Genomic DNA, 19,624 nt, shown 5'->3' with positions numbered 1-19,624 from the left:
TCGGTGATAGTGGTGTCAGATCATGCCCCACACTGGGTGGAATTACGGTTGAGTAAGGAGGGGTGGAGTTTGCACATTCTCCCCGTGTTTGCATGGCTTTCGCCCTCACAACCCAAAAAGATGTATGGGTAGGAGGATTGGCCACGTTAAATTGCCACATAATTGGAAAAAATGAATTGGGTACTCTAAATTTATTTTAAAAAAGAAAAAAAAGAGTAAGGAGGGGGGAGCCAGCGCCCGCACTGTTAGATGTAGGGCTGTTAGCAGAGGAGGAGGTGTGTGCGGGTGAGGGAGGCCATTCGGAGGTTTGTGGAGATAAATGATACGGGGGAGGTTTCGGCAGCGACAGTATGGGAGGCGTTGAAGAAAGTGGTGAGAGGGGAGTTTATCTCGATACGGGCATTCAGGGAGAAGGCGGAGTGGGCAGAGATGGATAGATTAGAGAGGGAGATTCTCCAGGTAGACAGGAGGTCCTCGGAGGCGGGGTTGTTGAAGGAGCGGCAGAAGCTGCAGATGGAGTTTGGGTTGCTATCCACAGGAAAGGTGGTGGGGCAGTTGAGAAATGCGAAAGGAGCAGTGGATGAATATGGGGCGAAGGCTAGCAGGATGCTAGCGCTCAAGCTAAGGAAACGGAAAGTAGCGAAGGAGATTGGGAAAGTGAAGGGCAGTGGGGGGGGGAGGGGGGGGGGGGGGGTGAAATACGATCTTGGACCCAGTGGCGGTGAACAGGGTGTTTTAGGGACCTTTACAGCAGGTTATACGAGTCGGAGCCCCCAGCGGGGGTGGAGGGGATAAGGTGGTTTTTGGAGGGATTGGGGCTTCTGAGGGTGGAGAAAGAGCTGGCAGAGGGCCTTGGGGCCCCAATTGGGCTGTTTGAAGTAGTGGAGAGGCTGGAGGCGATGCAGTCGAGTAAGGCCCCGGGGCCAGATGGGTACCCAGTGGAGGTTTAGAAAAAGTTTTCAGGAGAGCTGGGGCCCCTGCTAGTAAGAGCATTTAATGAGGTTAGGGAGTAGGGGTGCTCCCCCCCCCAAACGATGTCACAGGCCTCGATTTCTCTCATCCTGAAGCGAGATAAGGACCAGAACAATGCAGGTCATACAGGCAAATCTCCCTTGTAAATGTAGATGCCAAGCTACTGGCCAAGATTTGGACCTGGAGAATAGAGGATCGAGAACAGTGGTGATAGGCGAGGACCGTTCAAGGTTTATGAAGGGGAGACATTTAGCGGCAAACATTAAAAAGCTGCAAAATGTGACTATGATGCCCTCCGACGGAAGGGAGGTGGACGTGGTGGTCGCCAAGGATGCGGAGCAGGCCTTTGATCAGGTGGAGTGGGAGTATTTTTGGGAGTACCTGGGGCGGTTTGCGTTTGGGCAGGGTTTTGTGGACTGGGTCCAGTTGCTGTATCTGGCACTGGTGGCGAGTGTGCGGGCAAACCGAGTGAGCTTAGATTATTTCAGGATGCACCGGGGGATATGGCACGATGCCCACTCTCCCCACTGTTGTTTGCCTTGGCCATAGAGCCACTGCCGATGGCGCTGAGAGAGTCAATGGACTAGCAGGGGATTGACCGGGGGGTTGGGGGGGGGGGAGAGATTGGAGAGATTGTGGGGATCCGTGGGGAATTTGGCCGGTTTCCAGGCTACAAATTGAAGATAGGCAAGAATCAGGTCTTTCTGATTCAGGCGAGGGTACAAGAGAGGAGATTGGGGGTGGATGCCATTCAAGGTGGTGGGAGGGACCTTTCGGTATTTGGGTATCAAGGTGGCACGGGAGTGGGAGCAGCTGCACAAGCTGAATTTGGCTCAGTTGGTGGTGCAGATGAAGGAGAACTTCAGAAAGCGGGATATGCGCCCGCTATCACTGTGGGGAGGGTGTAGATGGTAAAGATGATGCTTCTCCGGAGGTTTCTGTTCGTATTTCAGTGCCAGCATATTTGTATCCCGAAGGCTTTCGTTAAGCAGGTGAATGTGGTGATCTCTGGGTTTGTGTGGGCGGGTAAGACCTCCGCGGGTAAAGATGGTGCTGCTGGAGCAGTGTCGAAGGGAGGGGGGCTGGCCCTATCGAATTTAAGGAACTACTACTGGGCGGCGAACATAGCAATGGTCAGGAAGTGGGGGAGGGGTCGGTGTGGGAGCAGGTGGAGGGTCTCATGTAGGGGCACAAGTTTAGGGGCACTGGTAACAGCTCCTCAAGCCCGGTGGTAGTGGCAGCCTTGAGGGTGTGGGGACAGTGGTCGAAGCACATGGGAGTGGAGGGTGTGTCGGCATGGACACCTATTTTTGGCAACCACCGGTTTGCACCGGTGAGAATTAAGAGAATTAAGGAATCCCACAAGATTTCAAACATAAGGGAACATCTTTCGCGCCTCTTCCTATTTTAAGAAAAGTTTAAGTAGACCAGTACAAAACCAAATGAAGTCAATGGAATAATTTTGCTCTTTGTTGTTGCCAAACAACATTCCAAAGATGTATTCACTGAACTAGTTATGTACGTTAAAGGAATTGCATTGACAGGCAAATATCATAGCGGATACTAACTTTGATCAAAGAATTCTGCTCACCGCAAGGGAATATTGTATTGAAACAACTGTATGCCAGGACACAACTCATTCGTATAATTCAGTCATATTTATGCTACACAACAACCACTTTTGACACGTGATCTCTGGTCATGATGCACCAGTTAATATGCCAAAAGAACGAGCATCCTTCGGCATCTTGTTTTTTTCTTTATTCCTGACTCTTTTGCTATATTCCGAAGAGAGCTCTTTAGCTAACCTGGGCGCACAATACCTGAACAAGCAAATGCAGACTATATTAATAGAAAGGAAACTCATCGTTCAGATGGAAAGTTTAAAATGTAACCAACTCTTAAGACAATGTAAGTTAAAGACTGTGTTCACTGGCTAAATTGTTGTGCTTACTCAGTGATTAAACTTGTGAAGTGAGCTTGACTGACCCTCCATTATCCACTAAGAGACACATTTAAACTTCTGTGCCTGTTAATCAATGTCACTGGAGGAAGTGAACCTTCCAAAATTGGGATTGCAGGAGAGTAAAAATACATCCAAGCTATCAGCAAAGGCAAATCAAACATGGCCAAAATAAATTCCAGTTGGTATTCATGTCAGTTCCACTGAATGAAAACAAAGTTACAAACCTATCATGAGACTTATGCCAAGGGGAGTGTGATTCATAGAGCCCACCATCTTTGCTGCCTTTGCATAGATCCATCCCATAACGTTCATGTTCACAGTACTACCCTGTTAAAAAAAAATGTAGTTTAAACTTTGCACACTTACTTCAATGCAAGACTGATTCATGCAAGCTGCTGGTCATGTGTTTAATTTTTAAAAACTGCACGTCAATAAAAAATTCAAGTTTAAAAATTGTATATTCAAAAGATTCAATAGCCATACAAACTATATTTATCACTCCAGAGATAGATTCCACAGCCTCAACTTCCTCCTTCAACCCACAAGAAGGTTGGACAATATTTGGCATGTCTAATCTATAGGGTTCGTCAAAACTGCACTTCTGTCATGGATTAATGAGTTTTATGAAACCAGTTGCTACAAAGTGCTGCATCTAGTAAAGTTAATTGAATTGATTAATCAAAGATAATTAAATTCAAGCAAATAACACTGGATCTAAAGTAAATTACACACAACTAAACTTCTTTCTCTCCCCCCCCCCCCCCCCCCCCCCCCACCCCAAACACCCAAGTTTCATTTGAGTGAGAAGACCATTCCTTCTGTTCAGTGAGAATTAATGTTAATTGAATTAATTGGAATTGTGTGGGAACATTATAGCATTTTAATTTAAAAAATGGTTTAAATCTTTAGTTTTCGAAAAGCTGCTCAGTTCTGTATCTCCTCCTTGGACAAAGAACTTCACCAATGTAAATAGCCATTAGGAAGCAGAATGCAAGTGCAGCCTGGGTGAAAGTCTCCCTCCTTCAAATACAATGAAAAAGCAACAACCTAGTGACACAGGGAAAATTAGGATTTCAAATAAAGGATAACCTGGAACAGTCCTGGTCATCTCTCCAGTCAACTAAGTTTAAGAGAATTGAGTCACCAGTAGTCAATACTCATACACATTTCCTTAAAATAGTTGAATTGAGTTGGGGATGTGGGTTAACTCTTTTTCTTTAATAAGTCTCTCTGCAGTAGACATTTTCCAGAACCTCCAAAAATACTATAGAAACTGCTGTTTCAAGACACACGGATGGAATCCAAACATGCTTTGTCCGTTATTCCACTCCTTGTGGAAGGAAATTGCAAAATATATTTTTCTGAGAGTGGACATTGGTCAAATTTGTAAAACCCAAACTACCAAAGATCAGTAGAATCAGAGGAAGCAAAAAACAAAACTACCAAAGATCAGTAGAATCAGAGGAAGCAACTTAGAAATCGGAGTGAATATTCATATGGACAAAAACAATGGGTGATATATAATATAAAGTATTGGGCAGACAAAAAATAGGAAATATCTCCCGGTCTCCGAGTGGTGCTCAAATAATGAGAAAAGAAGTTTACAAGGCCTCAGACTTTCAGTAATTTGATGTTTGCCATGTCTTCCCAATGCTATCATAAAATAATTAGAATGGCAACAACACAGCGAAATAATAAAACAAGAAGTTAGAAAGAAATCATGATCAATCTGTATCTTGAGGAACGTGTTCGCTTCTGGTTACAGTAATATTAAGATAACATTCACAAATGTGGTGTAGGTGGATTGGTAACGCTAAAATTGCCCCTTTATAGGAAAAATGAATTGGATACTCTAAATTTTAAAAAGATAACATTCACACACAGGGAGCAGTGCAGCAGAGAGCAATTGCAATCCTCTGCACTGCTCCCTGTATGTGAATGTTATCTTAATATTACTGTAACCAGAAGTGAACACGTTGCTCAATATACAGATTCATCATGTTGTGAAGGTGGCTCCGAGTAACTTTGAGCTTTTCAATCTTCAAAGCAGGATTCCGAGATGTGATTTTATTTTTTATCATTCAGTCATGTGATGTGGACGTCTCGGACTAGGCAGACTAGGAGGAACATAAGACTGTATGCAAACAGTGTGAATAATTATTCTAGATGTCATGTGAGTGTTCATTTAAGAAAGGCTTTGGTCTTACGACATGGCTTAGTGATGGCATTGTGTGGGTGAAGCTGGGCTGTGGCTGAGAGAGATTTTTGGTTTCGCTCTCATTTTGTTTTGACTGCTGTGGACTCAGACAGGAGAAAGAAGTGTTTTGGCCTTTTCATTTTAAATATCTATTGCAGTAAAAATCACCTTGGTGGTGGCTTTCGATATAATTGCGTTCTGGCAAGGATTTAAACATGTTGGTGAGACGGGGTCAGAATCTTAGAAAAAAACAGTCTCATTCAAGTGAGAATGCAGAGTGCTGGGCCAGGCCTTTGGCTTATGGGGTTTTGTTTCTGAATTGGAACAGTTAAGGGGGAATTCATTAAGTGTTATACATGGATTAATGTAGCTGTGTGGCACCTTTATGTTTGTAATCGATAAAGCTTCTTGCTGTGTATTTATATAAATGTTGATTAAGTTCTTAGCTTATTATGATTAAAGTGTCCAGGAAGACTGTTGGATCACACATCAAGTGAAGGCTCTTGTACTCATTCTAGCCAAATTCAATAAAAGATGGTAGGTCAGGTGAACTCCATAATATACTTTGGAATTTCGAAACCCTGGCCCATAAGATACATATGAGTAGGACAAGGTGCCACAGGTTCAAGGTGGTAAAAGACATATTTTGCACCGTTATGTAGCCACCTGGGTTGGCCACTTCCCGACTTTAAAATGGAGATTCGCTAAGAACGCAGGGAAAAATGGACAGGTACAGGAAAGCAAGCAGAATGCAAAGCTTCCTGTATATTAAGACTCACAGAAAGCAGACAGCACTGAAACTGACGACCATCTGCATATTGATGAGCAATCCCCGGGAACAATAGCAACAGTTAAGATAATCGAGGCAAAGCCAGACTCCTCGGCGCCAGCAGGAGCCAAAACAAAAGAAGCCAACGGACGCTTAGGAACCGCCCAGCGATCAGGGAACAGCCCCAGTATTGGGGAAATCAAACCAATTGATTGGGAACATGGTCCAATCAATTCGAACCAGGTACGGGGTCCGCCCAAAAGGGCGCGAAGCCCCTAGGGACTATAAAGTAGAGTCCCCAAGTTCAATTCGTTCTTCTTGGCACCTGGCTCTCAGCGAGGAGAGACCGGCCTAACAGCTTCTTGGCAGCTCTCAAAGAACTCGACCGTGACTCTCAACTCAGAAGAGACTTGCCTAGCAGCTGCACCAACCAAGTAAGAGTCCAGTCAACGCACGCTACGAGATAGGCGCGCCTAACCATTAGTCCATACCAGCTGGAAGCCTGCAGACTCAGGATCGAACGAGAGGCCAATTGTTCCCCTGACCTAGTGGGTCCCTTTTCCAAAGCTAAGTATCGGCCTGTTAGTGTTAGAAATAGTCTAGTGAGTAGTATTTTATGCATGAGTAGCGATTGACTGTGTATATAATAAATGTATTTTTATTTGAAGATTACGAACTGGTGTATTGAGTTATTGATCAGCACTTGAACCTCGTGGTGGTATCATAAAGATACCTGGCGACTCTAGAGCAAGGTGATTAAACAGAGCAATTAAGTGTAAAGCACACTTAGCAACATTTAGCAACAGTTATATCAAGTTCTTCTTCACACAAAGTCAATCTTTTAAGAACCAAATAGACTGAAGTTAAGGAACTTGAGGATCATTCTGGGTTAATGAACCAAGATAGACGAAACAGTGCTCTTTACTTGTAATAGTTCTAGTGACGTCCAGAACTTGTCTTGAGGGATCCCAGATGCCAAATGGTACTCTATGTTTTGAGACTAGAAGAAGTAATTCTTGACAGGGTTTCATCGCTTTATCTCCCAAAATAATTATAAAGAATTAAGAATGCTTGCAACAGAACTGCACCCAAATAAAACTAAACTACCATATGTGGCAAGCACAAGCACAAAGGTTGCTTAAATAAATCAATGTAGGATACAATTAGGCTTTTTATGTTAAATGGTTGTTGCACTGGCATCTTCTCCTTCCTTCTCCCAGTCCTTATCTGGCACCCTCTTGATTAAACTAGCTGCCTAATACCAGTAGAATGTTCAATACGTGTATGAATCAAATAGCTTCCCTTACTTGATATAAATGTAAACTAGCAGAGCATAATATGTTGCTGTAGAACAGCTCTCGAAGTGTCCTTTTCAAATTAGCTTTCTAGTTTCCTATACTGCATAGGATGTTGCTCATTTCCAGACAATTGAATACGATTAATGTAATCATGATAAACTATTTGGATTTTTGTTACATCTCAGGATCTAATAAATGCTACTCATACCACTCTAGCCATGCTGAGCTGCAACCCAAACACAAGGTTTAGTTCTTTGCCTTTGAACCAGCTGACTGCATACGTGTTCTGTGCAACAGCTAGTGATTCCCCACCTATCCTAGGAAAGTGAAAAGAAACACGTGATTAACTTTCAATTGCTTTACAGATCCATTTTGCTTTCAATTACCTCCAGAACAAATTAAGCAGAGCCTTTCTGATCTCATGTTAGTAAAGGCATTGTGCAACCAAGCCTTCTCTGGTCAGGGGAAATAGCAATAAGATTAGAAAAGATGTCAAAGAACATCATACCAAAATCTACATTCTAAATTAATCAGCTATCCAACTAAATGTCATTTGGTAACCAATGAACATTCAAGCCCACCCAGAACTTGATCACAATCAAAGTTGACACTTTAAAGCTAGCCTTGGCATGAAGTCAAAAGAGCAACAAGGGGCAATTGAAAGGTAACAGATAGTGAAAAGTTATACACAATGCATTTATCCTTAAACCATACACAAGTGGAAGTAGATGTGCTTTTGAAGAGTATAGAATTGGACGCTCAGTACAGGGTCAAGAGGAAGCAGAGGCTTGGAATTACCTGGTTCAACTGCAAACGAGCTGGGAACGAGGGTGGTATCCATGGTGAGGAACAGTGTGTTGTGGGGGAGACAAAGGTTCTGATCTTTCCAATGCTCAATGAAACAAAATTTCACTTCATTCAGGATAAAATAGCAGGGGGCCATCAGATACATTGTTGAGGGGGGGGGGGGGGGGAGAGAAATAAGTGGTTGAGTTACAGCTGGATGACATCAACATACATGATGTCTTGATGAATGATTGGCCGAGGTGCAGCATGTAGATAAGAAATAGGTTGGGGTCCAAGGGTGGTTCCTATTTAGGCTTGAGGTAATGGTGTGAAATAGTAGAAAGAGAAAGCACTGCCAAAGATTCTCGGTCTGCTCTTGATGGGCAAGTGTGGAACCAGGCAACAGGAGCTCTGTTCAACTGGACAACGGAGGAGATACACTGCAGGAGTATGGTTGGACAACCTTGTTAAAAGCTCCAGAGGTCAAAAAAGAATGAGAAGTGACAGTGTACTGTGGTCAAATTCATAGAGCATGGCATTTACTGCTTTGGTTATTATTAATAATAATCATCTTTATTATTGTCACAATACAGCAATGAAGTTACTGTGAAAATACCCGAGTCGCTACATATCAGTGTCTGTTCGGGTACACTGATGAGAATTCAGAATGTCCAATTCACCTAACAAGCACATCTTTCGAGACATGTGGGAGGAAAACTGAGCACCCAGAGGAAACCCTTGCAGGCATGGGGAGAATGTGCTGACTCCGCACAGTGACCCAAGTAGGAATCGCACCTGGGACCCTGACGCTGTGAAGCAACAGTGCTAACCACTGTGCTACCGCAAGGTCCTTGTGTAGCTGTGACCGTGGCAGAAACATAATTGAAGTGGTTTAAACATGGAGTTGCAAGAAAGATGCGCACAAATTTAGGAGATGACAACAGGGTCAAGGGCTTGAGAGGAAAAGGAGACTGTACATAAACTGTTGTGTGCAAATGTTGAGAGGACTCTTGTACTACGGGCCAAAGGGTCACCTATTTTGGAATGAGGTGAAAACAAAACTGAGAATCTGTAGAATTCTCTACCCAAGAGCTGTGGATGTTCTAACGTTGAGTATGTTTGAGACTGAGGTGAAAAAGGGCTGGTTTAGCTCAGTGGGCTAGACAGCTGGTTTGTAATGCAGAACAAGGCCAGCAGCGCGGGTTCAATTCCCATACGAGCTTACCCAAACAGGTGCCAGAATGTGGCGACTAGGGGATTTTCACAGTAACTACGTACTTGTGACAATAAAAGATTATTAATTATTAATAGATGTTTGAGCAGGGTGGGCATCGAGTGAGAAAGTTGATTTGACATACAAGATCAACCACGATCTGAATGAATGGTGGAGCAGGCTCAATGGGCCAAATGGTCTAATCATGCTCCTATTTTATAATGTTCTCAACAATATGTGTAATATCTTTATCCAAAGATCCTACAATACCACCCAACTGTATTGTAGATGCAAGTCAGAAACAGTACACTCCCATGTAGAGGCCAGGTACTGCACGAGTATGATCTTCTACTTGTTGATGGAGAGGAACAAAAAAAACACTGCCACTTCATTACTTAAGATTACTTGGGCATGGTTATCTGACAACAGTCAACATCCTGATCTGTGCTATCTTAACATTAAGCATGACTAGTTTTGAATAAATAGGTTGATGGCATTAAAATAAAATAAAACAAAACATTAAAATACTCCATTGGAAAACTTGTACTACTTTGCCCAGCATTAATCTAATTATTGCTTCATTGATTGTGTTGTACATTTACTGGCATAAAATAATGGACTCACCCAAAGACAAATCTTCCCAGTTCCATCAGCCAAAATGCATTCAACAGTGCTCCAGTAGCAACAATAACCTTTAAAAAAGTATACATTTATATTGCTTTCCATCCATGTCAATTTCTTCACCTTTATTAGGTCTTCCACTCCTTGGAACGATGACACAAATTGACCCACAGAATAATGGCTATATACTCAATCTTCTCAAGACCAAACTAGACACCTTGTAACCAGACATATATAGGGGGCGCAGTGGAGTAGTGATATTGTCGCTGGACTAGTAATCCAAAGACCCCGAGTAATGCTCTGGGGACCCAGGTTTGAATCCCACCACGGCAAATGGTGCAATTTGAGTTCACTGTAACTCACTAATGTCCTTTCTGGGAAGGAAAGCTGCCATCCTTACCTGGCCTGTCCTCCATATAACTCTAGACCAGGGGTGGGCAAACTTTTCCGTGCAAGGGCCACATTCAGAAATTCACAATTTTAAAGGGCCGCATAGTATATTAAGTAAAATAATTAATATTTTAAATAGCCAAAATAAAAGGTCTTTAAAGAAAAAAAAGCACATTCATTTGAAAAACAAAGTAACTCAGTAAGTAACAGAACAATGTCAATGAGAATGATGCATCTGACTGCAGTCATTTACCAGTTTGTTGAAATCAGGTGTCAAGTTGCTTGTGCTGATCCTTAACACTGACAGAAGCACAGCCTAGCTGAGTCAACGATAAAAATGTGCGTAGTGGGGTGGATGAGTGGGGCTGCCTTATTGGTCGGTTTAGTTGGGTGTGCGACCAATAGGAGTCCAGGTTACAAACAATAATAAGGCTTATTGTTTGTAACCTGGACTCCAATTGGTCGCACACCCAACTAAACCGACCAATGAGACAGCCCCACTCATCCACCCCACTACGCGCGTTTTTATGCGGCCCGCCAATGAGGTGCCCGGAATCATAACCGGCATTTTTGAAAAGCCGCCGGGGAAAAGCCGCTTCAATAAGCGCATTTACTTCAGCGGCTTTTCCTCGGCGGCTTTTCCAAAATGCCGGTTATGATTCCGGGCACCTCATTGGCGGGCCGCATACAAACCTTTGTCGGGCCGCATGTGGCCCGCGGGCCGTAGTTTGCCCACCCCTGCTCTAGACCCACAGCAATGTGCTTGACTCTCAATTGCCCTCGGGGATGGACAATAAATGCTGACCCAGCCAGCGACTTGATTTCTGGCACCCAGGAAATAGTCAGACGATGTCTAACGAAGTGCACATTGCACTGAACCAGAAACAACATAACATGAGCTGTGCTTTTAAAGAGTCCAAGACCTGAAAACTGATCATTTTCCTTGTGCATATAGACTGTTAACAATCTCCTTTGGGCATCAAAAATTCAACAAATACTTTGGCGACATAACTTTGGCAATTAAAGGAAATTACAATGAAAGGTGCCTCTAGGGGGATGGCATTTCAGTTTGAAACTGAGGGGCACAGCTGCAATTAAAATGTTTAGGCAGAAAGTCCACACACTATTGAAATATTTAAAATCTAACTTCTAGGAGATAACTTCTGCATATCCAGCAGAATTTAAGGAACAGGAGGGAAATATAAAACGGTGCTGGCTAGCTGAAATCCAAGACTAGCAGTTGTATTCTACATGCACTCAAACAGGATCAGATATTAAAATTATCTAGTAATCGGACATTGGGGAGATGGCAGCATAGTGGTAATGTCAGTGGACTAGCAATCCAGAGTCAATGCTCTGAGGAACATGGGTTCAAATCTCAGCACTGCAGCCAGTGGAATTCACACTCAGTTCAGTGAAAGCTAATGGTGGCCATGAAAATATCATTGATTGTTTAAACCCCCATCTGGTTCACTAACGTCCTTTAGGGGAGGAAATCTGCTGACTTTACCCAGTCTGGTCTACATGTGATTCCAGACTCACAACAATGTGATTATCATAGAATTTAAGTGCAAGAGGCCATACAGCCTGTCGGGCCTACACCGGATTTGGAAAGAGCACCCTACTTAAACTCACGCCTCCACCCAATCCATGTAACCCAGTAATCTCACCTAACCTTTTGGACACTGCCAATCCACCTAACCTGCACATCTTTGGACTGTGGGAGAAAACAGGAGCACCCGGAGGAAACCCACGCAGACACAGGGAGAAAGTGCAAACGCCACACAGACGGTCAGCAGAGGCCAGAATTGAACCCGGGACCCTGGAGTTGTGAGGCCCCTATGCTAACCACTGTGCCACCCTCCAATTTGGCCTAACAGGCCACTCAACTCAAAGGCAATTGGGGTAACAGCGATGCCCATGAAAGAATTAAAAAAGGCACATACTCAAGAATGCAGTATTCTCAATTCCACCGGGTTTTATAAACAGTCACAGAATAAATGCCAATTTTTACTCACTTGTCCAACACAGACAAACAGGCTGAAGATTATTGTTCCCAAACTGTAAGAAAAGTTTTGAATGTCAGATTTGTAGCATTTCTGATCACACAATTTCACTTGTCTTCAGACGAAAATTAGTTGATTCCCTTACCGCATTCCAAATACCTTGTCCAGTAAAAATCCTCCAAAAAAGCAGAGGACAACATTGGGCCAGGAGTACCATGCATACAGTTGCATAAATGTGGCAGTACTAATCTTCATATCCTATCAAAGGAGAAAAATTTCAAACCAAGTTGGAATTTCAAATACTGCAGTCAAGAATCCTGAAATTTTACAAAACAGCCAACTGCATTGGTGTAAACATAACAATGCAACATAATGCACAATACTTACAACGACACAATGAAGTAATATGCCACATTAAGGAGCAATGAGACAGTTATTACATAAGGGTTATATTACTGGATTGGAGTGTGTTTTCGAATCCAGCTAATTCCACTTACTTTAAATTACAATTCCAAATTTTCTCGCGCCATTTTCCCCACTAAATAAATCAGATAATTCAGTTTCATCATAAAACTTTGTCATCATCACGAGGGAACTGTATAGTGACAACTCAACAGAAATGTTAGGCATATGTGGTCCTACATCTCAACATAAGCATTTTAAACCTCTAACATCATGTGCTTATTCTCATGCTACAAGTGCAATAGCACTGTGTCCCATGAAATCATTTTCATACTATGCAAAACATAGTATGTTTTCATACTATGCAAACATGCACCTGGTGTGTGTTTCTCGCAGTGATATCATTTGTGCCTATGCTAAGCTTAAACCAAGTATGCCCTTGACTTAATAAATGCTTGGTGTTAAATGCCAAATATTGCACAAATACACTCTCCTACACACCAAAAGCATTCAGAAAAACAGGAATGAACATGTGTTAATTGCACTTTTCCCCATGAAGTTACTGTTTTCAATTCATGAATGCTTGAATGTAACTGATTACTTCAATAGGCTGTTACATAAATAAAAATGCACAAACCAGTCAAAAGCTCTGGGATTTACGGATCATAATTTGATTATCCTTTTAACGACTAGATTTCAACAGGAACACAAGCACTCGTTAATTAATGTTAAACATAGAAAAACAAAATTTCAGAGATTTGCCTTCAGAGATCACGAGGGGTCTGGACAGTGTAGAGGGGGAGAAGCTGTTCTCATTGGTGGAAGGATAAGAAACAGAGTACACAGATTTACGATAACTGGCAAAGGAAACGATGACCACGAGGATAAACGTTTCCACATAATGAGTGATGAGGATCTGGAATGCATTGCCCGAGACTGGTGGAGGAAGGGTAAAATGAGACTTCCAACAGAGAATGGAATCATAATCTGAAACGCGAAAATTTGCAAGCCCAAGGGGCAATTGCTCTTTCAGAGGAACAGCAGACATTGTGGGCTGAGTTACAGCATCTTGTGCTGGAGCCACAAGGGCAAATGTACTAATTTGTGAAATAAGACAATAGAAGTCTGTCTTTGGCTTTATCATTGCTCTGCTCATTTTATCATATCATATAATCCCTACAATGCAGAAGGAGGCCATTCGGCCCATCATGTCTGCACTGACCCTCTGAAAGAGCACCCAGCTAAGCCCACTCCCCTGCAAGTAAGGGATAATTTAGCATGGCAAATCCACCTAACCTGCAAATGTTTGGGCTGTGGGAGGAAAGTGGAGCACCCGGAGGAAACCCAGACAGACACATGAGGAACATGCAAACTCCACACAGTCACCCAATGTCGGAATCAAACCCGAGTCCCTGGCACTGTGAGACAGCAGTGCGAATAATTGCACCACCTTGCTGAGATGTATGAAAGATACCACTAATTTTGTGTTTTGTACAACACATATAATCAATACTTCAGAGGGCATTAATACTCAGCAAGGTGGGGTGGAACTCAAGTCAGCTGTAGGTCAGAATGGAAGTGGTAGCAAACTCCTTTGCCCAAACTAGTTACATTTTTATGACAATCCAGAAGCTTTCAGGGTCACTTATCCCCTGGTGCCAGTCCACAAGTTATCAGATATATTGAATTTAATTTCAGAACTTTTCCATGGTTGGATTTTAACTCTCAACATTCAGGTTGCCAATCGAATAGCATAACCCATAGTATTAACGTGCACATAATTTAATTCAATAATACATCAATGACGCTTGTCCAAAGCATATTTATCAAGGCATTAAATATACTAAACCTTGAAGGAATGCCATAACATTTGACCTCACAGCTACTTCCAAACTAGTTCCATTATTTAACTTTAAGTAGGAAGTCTCACAACAGCAGGTTAAAGTCCAATAGCTTTATTTGAAATCACAAGCTTTCGGAGCACTGATCCTTCATCAGGTGAAGTGGAGGCAGCTTCACAGACACAGCTGCAAGATAGTTGCAGATCGGAACGTGAAGAATGGTTGGAATGCGAGTCTTTAAAGGTAAACAAGTCTTTACAGGGACAAACAGTGCGAGTGGAGCGAGGGATATCACAGGTAATCGAGATGTGAATTGTTTCACGGCAGGACAGTTCGTAGGATTCTGCAAACCCAGGCAGTATTGTGGGGGGTTACATGTAATGTGACATGAAACCGAGATCCCGGTAGAGGCCATTCTCTTGCGTGCAGAATTTGGTTACTAGTTTCTGTTCGGTGACACGGACACCGCGCAACAATCGGAAGGCAGGGGTGTTGACTTCCAGTCAGGGAACATTTCAGCAGTCAAGGACATTCGGCCTCCGATCTTCTGGTAAACATTCTCCAAAGCGGCCTTTAAGACAGACGAGAATGCAAATCGGCAAGCAGAAACTGGTAGCCAGGTTCTGCACGCATGAGGACGGCATCAACAGGGAGCTCAGGATCATGTCACATTCCATGTAACCCCCACCATACTGTCCGAGTTTGCAGAATCCTCCTAACTGTCCTTTCTTGAAACAATTCACACCTTGATTACCTGTGATTATCTCTCACTCCACTCACACTGCTTGTACCTATAGAGACAAGTTTACCTGCAAAGAAAAAGTTTACCTGCAGAGAAAAAGTTTACCTGCAGAGAAAAAGTTTACCTGCAGAGAAAAAGTTTACCTGCCGAGAAAAAGTTTACCTGTAGACTTGTTTACCTGTAAAAACTCACATTACAACCCATTCTTCACATTCCAATCTATTATCTTGCAATTGTATCTCTCCTATATATGCTGTGTTTGTGAACTTGCCTCCACTTCACCTGATAAAGAGCACTCTGATAGCTTGTGATATCAAATAAACCTGTTGGGACTTTAACCTGGTGTTGAGAGACTTCTTACTGTGCCCACTCCAGTTCAGCGCTGGCATCTCCACATCATTAACTTTTTAATGCAGTATTTTGTGCTTTCCTCCAATGCTTTCCATTAACAGCTTGGTAGAAGTAATAAAAAACAGTACATTTTGCTGCAGTTTATATTTGATTTTCAAATGGACGACAAATTAACGTACAATTATTTTCTCGCAGCTAAATTAGGCACAGAGGAAAAGCGGGATGGTTTGCAAATCCCAAAGCACAGAGGAAAAGCGGAGCAGTTTGTAAATCCCAAAGCTAAATCTCAACACCCCACTCCAGGTCACATCACTGCTGAATTGACTTAGAAGTATTCAATGGCATCAATACTCTAATACATTACTCAATAGAAGAGCAAACTACAGAAATATGCAGGCCAAAGAGTTTTTGTATATCAAACATAAAATTTGCCATGAAGCATGGCATTTGGGCAGCTTTAGAACATATATTTTTTTAAGTATTCAAATATTTGCTGAGGTACTGAAAAGTGGTATCCTGCTGCAGCTTTATTAATACTCCCTCCCTAAGAGCATCGTGGGTGCACCTACACCACATAGACATGCAGCGGTTCAGGAAGGCAGCTCACCACCTTCTCAGAGGCAATTAGGGATCGGCAATGAATAGTGGCCTTGCCTGCATCACATGAACGAATTTTTAAAAACACAGCTGAAAACAGATTCATCACCAAAGTAATAACTTGCATTCAGTGCTCACTCCGCCAACTGTGAGTAACGTGATTTTAAAGAACTGAAAATGATATTTTTTTTAAATGCAGAACCATTTACTTGATATTTGGTGCAGCGTCATGCTAAATTCAAAAAAATGCAATATCTAAAAGAAACTTCATTTTAAGAGCCTTCTCGAGGGCAAGCCAACAGTGGGAATTGATGAAAAGTCACAACAATGTTAAATTCAATCTGGAGGCATGACCAGTTGTAGGGTAGGGCTGCAACTGTGTTCTTAAAGTTGTGGTTAAAGGGTTTAAACAGAGAGAAAGAGACTTCAAACTCTCTGCAAAATGGTGCCTAAAATTAAAATCAAAACTGTTCTAAGCAGCCATTTCTAATACTCTTGTGCCTTTCACATAATAAACTTGAATGTATTCTGTAAAAGTGGTCAACAGATTCGGCAGCCACTACTGAATTCAAATAACAGATTTACTGAGTTGACATTATACAAGTATCATTGATGTTATTGACTATTAAATGTTGCCAAAAACATCAGAAGTACTTAAATATTCATCACAGAATTCAAGATACAGTCAAGACAGCAACCATATAATAAATATTCATAGCACTCCAATAGTTTTCTTTGAAGTTAGCAAGTGCTGTACCATATGTTTAAGATTTTCAACTTACACTCAGAAAATGGGTCTGCAAAGCAGCTGGGTTATCATAGCAGAAATAACTACCTGAAAGAGAGAAAAAAATATTAATATTGTTACGAATGTCTAATTTCATACATATGCTTTAGAGGTGTAGCTTTTTAGCCTTAGAATCGAATGTAAATGCAAGCTCAGTTGGGAAAAATCCTGGGAAATATCCAGAGGCAAACAAACAACACAAAAAGTACAAGATGACAACTCAAAAGGTAACTTATGCTTACTAAGTAAAATGATGAGAGTCATAAAGCAGCGGTGGTCTGGCTTAGCTAAAGAACAGAAGACATTCCTGTGGCTTCCCAGAATAATGGAAACCTTTGAAATAAAAAGGAGCTAATTTGTATTTTTACCTGGGAACAGGCTGTGTATGTTATATTGCCGTGGAGGTGGGCAGAGCTTTCTTTGAGGATTCTATGATTGAGTTTATCTTTATGAATTGTCAGGAAAACAGGTAATATTAAAAGATCTATAATTGTGTTGTTAAGAGTAGAAATGGGGGGCGGCATGTGGTGCAGTGATTAGCACTGGGACTACGGCACTGAGGACCCAGGTTCGAATCCCTGACCTGGGTCACTGTCCATGTGGAGTCTGCACATTCTCCCCATGTCTGCATGGGTTTCACCCCCCACAACCCAAAACTGTGCAGGTTAGGTGGATTGGCCATGCTAAATTGCCCCTTAATTAGAAAAAATAATAATTTGGTACTCTAAAAAATTTTAAAAGTAGTATAAATAAAGTATAGATTTAAGTAGGGTTTAATTAAGTGTGGATGTGTAAGGAAGGGTAAAACTATAGTTAGATTCATGCTAGACAAAGGTGTTTCCATATATGAGGGGTTGCTCAGCCCAAACTGTGCTTCTCTTGTACTTTGAGGGGCTTACCGCATGAAAAGTAAACAAGCGGAGAGAAGTAAAAGTCATTGCTCAGCAACCAGGGGTATCCTTAAGGGATGAAGGTTTTTTGAGTGTAGTATTAACTGAATTCTTGGCAGTTGGTTTTAGAAGGCTAGAGAGGGAACACCTCTCAGCTTTGCTGGAAGAAACGCCATACCATTAAGTAGTGGTTAAGAAAACAAGCGTAGCGAGAACAGCTAGTTAAAACCAGAGAAACGAAATAGAAGTCTGAAGTGAAGGAAACAAAGAGGAACAGCCTCAAGAACAAGGTACAAGTCCAAAGGCGGGGGTGGGGGGGGTGGAAAATCTGGTGCTGGATTCCTTGTTGAAAGAAGAGTCGAAGGTTTGTTTGGCACTATAAGTGGAAAACCTGGAGTGGAATATTAATGAAACCAGCAGAAGACAAGAACGGTTTGAAAGAAGATTTCAAAGCGTGACTTTTTGAGTGGAGTTTGGAAATACTCGTGACAATCATCTGAGGTGAATTTGAGGAGCAAACCACTTAAGATCGGCTGAGTGGCATTGGCCATTTTGTTTTAGTGTGAGATGTTATCATTGAAAACTGTATACATTTGTGAACCTAAGGGGAGAATAAAAGAGTATTGTATTATAATAAAACTTTTTGTGTTGAATAAATGTTTATTTTTTTATTATTAAAAACTAATTAGTAGTCCTGTGACACTGTTCCTCTACATTTGAGTCAGGGTAGAAGATCAGTAAAACTGAGTTTATAGCACAAGTCTTTGTAAACTACAGTGTCAAGTTAATCGTCCTTACATTGTTTAATTATTTTTGACGTACGATAAAGTTTGTTTTTGTTTTAAAAATTGAAAGCTTGTGGTGTAGTTGTGCTGGTTAATTCATGGATGTCCTGATTTCTTAACTTGGACTGTGTGTGTGTGTGTGTGTGTGTGTGGGGGGGGGGGGGGGGGGGGGAGAGGAGAGAAGAGGAGAGAAGCCCTGAAAAGCCTGGCCAAACAACTGACTGACTCAAATTGGAAACAGGTAATTTTCCAAACTCAGTTAGGCCTTCTCGCTCATACTCTTTAGTACCGAGCACTAAATGCCAACCATCAGCATTTTGCACAGTGACCATCAGTCAGCATTAGTAACAAAAACAGCACTGGATTTATAGCTTTGCACTGCCCCAAGTCACTTCAGGGTGCTGTAGAGAGGTGGTTCCCAACCTTTTCAGTAACACGGCACACTTTAATGAGAGACACAATTCTATGGCATACCCATTTTATTTTCAGCTGAATCGGTCAGATTTACTTAGTTAATCTGATTATGGTCTCACGAAAGGGCAAGCTTCAAAGCAAATTCGTTAGATTGCAGTTTTGGGAATTCTGCTTATGTTTGAAGCTTTAGTCGGGGTTGACTTCCAATTTGAGGAAGTCCTGGGACATTGACTTTAACCTATTTTGCAGTGACATGCTATTCATCAAATCACATTTCTTAGCCAACCCTTGTACGGGAAACGGTTTATTTATTCTTAACCATGTGTCTCACATGCTTACAACCCTCTGTCCATTCTCAGCAGAACAAAGTCTTCCAGAATGGATGTGCCTGCAATTTAACCACAACTGTGGACTGCAACTTCAGGGCCACAGATTGTCAACATGACTGAGTCAAGTAAAGTTGCACTGATGCCATGAGGCATGTTGCAGCCATGAAGAATTAAACAGGGACAATGGGAGGGAGCATTTTTTAAAAAATGTGTTTTGTAGTGGGTTGAGGGACGGAGGATAAACACGCAGTTACTCCATCACATTGTC

General features: G+C 42.1%; 1 protein-coding gene across 2 annotated transcripts in view; it reads right to left on the bottom strand.

Moving 5' to 3' along the window:
- mfsd1 (major facilitator superfamily domain containing 1) overlaps positions 1-19,624 on the bottom strand; it is a 61,200-nt gene that overhangs the window by 30,643 nt on the left and 10,933 nt on the right. For both annotated transcript variants that reach the window (XR_005462927.1, XM_038816948.1), the window contains exons 2-7: positions 16,934-16,986; positions 12,364-12,476; positions 12,231-12,273; positions 9,826-9,893; positions 7,411-7,519; positions 3,163-3,265 (exon numbers count right to left, since the gene is read on the bottom strand). Coding sequence is in view for 1 of the 2 variants with exons in the window: in XM_038816948.1 (XP_038672876.1) it covers positions 3,163-3,265; positions 7,411-7,519; positions 9,826-9,893; positions 12,231-12,273; positions 12,364-12,476; positions 16,934-16,986 (489 nt within the window). In the remaining variant the exon portion in view is untranslated. The remainder of the gene's footprint in view (positions 1-3,162; positions 3,266-7,410; positions 7,520-9,825; positions 9,894-12,230; positions 12,274-12,363; positions 12,477-16,933; positions 16,987-19,624) is intronic.

Source organism: Scyliorhinus canicula, chromosome 13, assembly GCF_902713615.1.
Source record: "Scyliorhinus canicula chromosome 13, sScyCan1.1, whole genome shotgun sequence".
NCBI lineage: Eukaryota > Metazoa > Chordata > Chondrichthyes > Carcharhiniformes > Scyliorhinidae > Scyliorhinus > Scyliorhinus canicula.
The sequence above is the reverse complement of the archived record's forward strand: the minus strand, read 5'-3'. Positions and strand labels throughout refer to the sequence as shown.